The sequence below is a fragment of the Myotis davidii genome, unplaced genomic scaffold (genome assembly GCF_000327345.1).
Source record: "Myotis davidii unplaced genomic scaffold, ASM32734v1 scaffold73, whole genome shotgun sequence".
Lineage (NCBI taxonomy): Eukaryota > Metazoa > Chordata > Mammalia > Chiroptera > Vespertilionidae > Myotis > Myotis davidii.
The window spans coordinates 2,073,420-2,075,655 of NW_006286675.1; the positions used below are offsets into that span (position 1 = coordinate 2,073,420).

Consider the following 2,236-nt stretch of genomic DNA (forward strand, 5'->3'; position numbering starts at 1 on the left):
TATATATATATATATATATTGCAACAAGAACAGAGAACTGGTAATGGTACAAAAACTTGAAAAGCTTCTCTGTCCAAAAAGTCTGCTTGCTGGTTCTTCAATGTATCTATAACAGAGCAGGGACAGACTTGCTCCTGGGGCCTCGCAGGAGATTAGAGAGCTGCGATTAGACAATACCAGGGCCTGTCCTTCTGTGCAGGGAAGTGTAATGGGGAAATGGGCTGGAACAGTTCCCTTCTTTGAAGCAGTTGCCCAAATATGCCTTCAGAACTAAAGCGATTCAAGAATCCAGGAATGCTTTGACAATCAAAAGACAAATTCCTGCAGGCACCTGGCTCAGAGCAGTGCAGGCAATGCTAAATATATAGCTGTGTATTGTCCTGGGTTGGGGATAAAGAAAGAGTGCCAACCCTTTGACTGGTCTCTGTCAGCCAGTGTTCTGAATCTCCTGTCTTTTCCACATTAAAAATAAATTTCCTGTCTTACCACATTTAAGGTCTCAGCCTGGGGAAGGTAGTTGGCCCCTGATTTTGATAAGATTCTGACATATTTCTCCCCTGACCCAGTGTAAGTGCCCAACTAGCAGCTCTTGACCTGGTGTGGAGCTCTCAAAGACTGGATTCACTTTGCTGGAAAAGAGGCCTCCTGGTGGATGGGGACAATGGCAGGGAGTGTCACTCTCTCAGTTCGTGAGTTTGAGGTGGAGATTATCCACTTCCCTGCTGCCTGAGATGGACTTACAACTCACCTGGCCAAGGACAGCACTGGATCTGCTAACCAATGTGATTAGTTCACCAGACTCAAGCCCCCGCAAGGAGACATCACTTTTGGGCTTGTGGTGGAACATTTGGGTAGGAGGAGCTCTTTTTCCACTGGGGAAGTTGAGAGAATGGGCTCTAAATCTGGAGTTACCGACGCCTTCTTGAAACCACCAGGAAAAAGGCTGCCTGAGAATGAGGCCAACATGGAAGAAAGAGGAGCCACAGGCTGAGGGTGGCAGGACCGAGTCCTGATGCTAACAGTCGAACCCCTGGATCTAGCTATACCTGATGCCATGATCCAGACTTTTTAAGTAAACCAATACATCCCATTTAGTTTAAACCACTTTGAGTTCTATTCCTGTCCCTTATAAATTAATAGAGTCTGGACTGATGTATCTATCTCATGTCAGGCTGCTGTGAAGCTCAGATGAGAGTACAGACTATAAAGCAGTAAGAAAATTAAAGGGTTTCTTACTGTTCCCGTTCAACAGTAACAACAGTAACAACATGATAATAATAGTATTAAAAGGAATGGGATAATAATATGAAGAGGAATGGAATCTTACCAATACTCTTCCCCTCCAGCCATGCATTTTTCATACACGGGTCCTTCTAGCTCCCGGGGGCTGGGAAAGATGGCTTCATGATGGATGATGATGGTTTTGATGACTTCGTTGACGTGTGCCTGGCAGGACACAGGGTCCTGCCCATCAGGAATGTGCATGAGGGTGGGCCCGAAGCAGATGGCCAGGTTGTAGGGATCCATCATGTTCTCGTCACTGTACTGCGAGAGGCTGTAAGAGAGGAGGCACCCACAGGTCACCTGGGAAAGGCGAAGCCTCCCCCTGTGATTTCTTTCTCTTGAAGGCTCCACTCAAATCTGGGAAGGTTCCATGTTCTAAGAACAGCTGTACCTGCAAAGGTCTCGGGATCCCCTGAGTCAAAAAGGCGCGTGTCCCTCTTCCTCCCCCTCACCCCTTGCCCCCAGCTGGACAACTCACTGGTTGAGGAAAGCGAAGAGATATCTCATGACCACGATGACCACGCGGGGAAGGGTGATGAGGATTTGTTGGATCTGGTGCACCCTCTCAGCTGGGCTCTCCAGTTCTGCAACATAAAGGGGCTTTCAGGTTGTCCGTCATCCTCAGAGAGCCAAGCAGTCAACATTTGCGAGTCCCACCTCCTAGATCAGTTCAGGGGAGCCCGTTCTACTCAGTTCTGGGGACTGAAATGTGACCCTGGCCTGGCCAATCAAAGCATCATATTCTCCTGGCCCCTGGGTAGGTCTAGGGAGGGGTACACAACCTCATCAGAACCAATAGCAGTTGATCCTTGGGGCTTTGGACTGGAGGAACCTAGAGAGAGGCACTCTCTTGAAACTGGGTCGAGGGAAGCGTGAAGCAGCTGAGGGACCCTAGGGAAGAAGACCCTGCCTGAAAATGAAGACAGCATGGAGACAAGGGAACAGATTCCTG

The 2,236-nt window shown here is 48.6% G+C and overlaps 1 protein-coding gene across 2 annotated transcripts in view; it reads right to left on the reverse strand.

The window, feature by feature from the left end:
• The window catches only part of SRGAP3 (SLIT-ROBO Rho GTPase activating protein 3), a 247,303-nt gene that overhangs the window by 18,713 nt on the left and 226,354 nt on the right, over positions 1-2,236 (reverse strand). For both annotated transcript variants that reach the window (XM_006758216.2, XM_006758217.2), the window contains 2 exons: positions 1,763-1,868; positions 1,328-1,555 (listed from right to left, as the gene is read on the reverse strand). In XM_006758216.2, the coding sequence (XP_006758279.1) occupies positions 1,328-1,555; positions 1,763-1,868 (334 nt within the window). The remainder of the gene's footprint in view (positions 1-1,327; positions 1,556-1,762; positions 1,869-2,236) is intronic.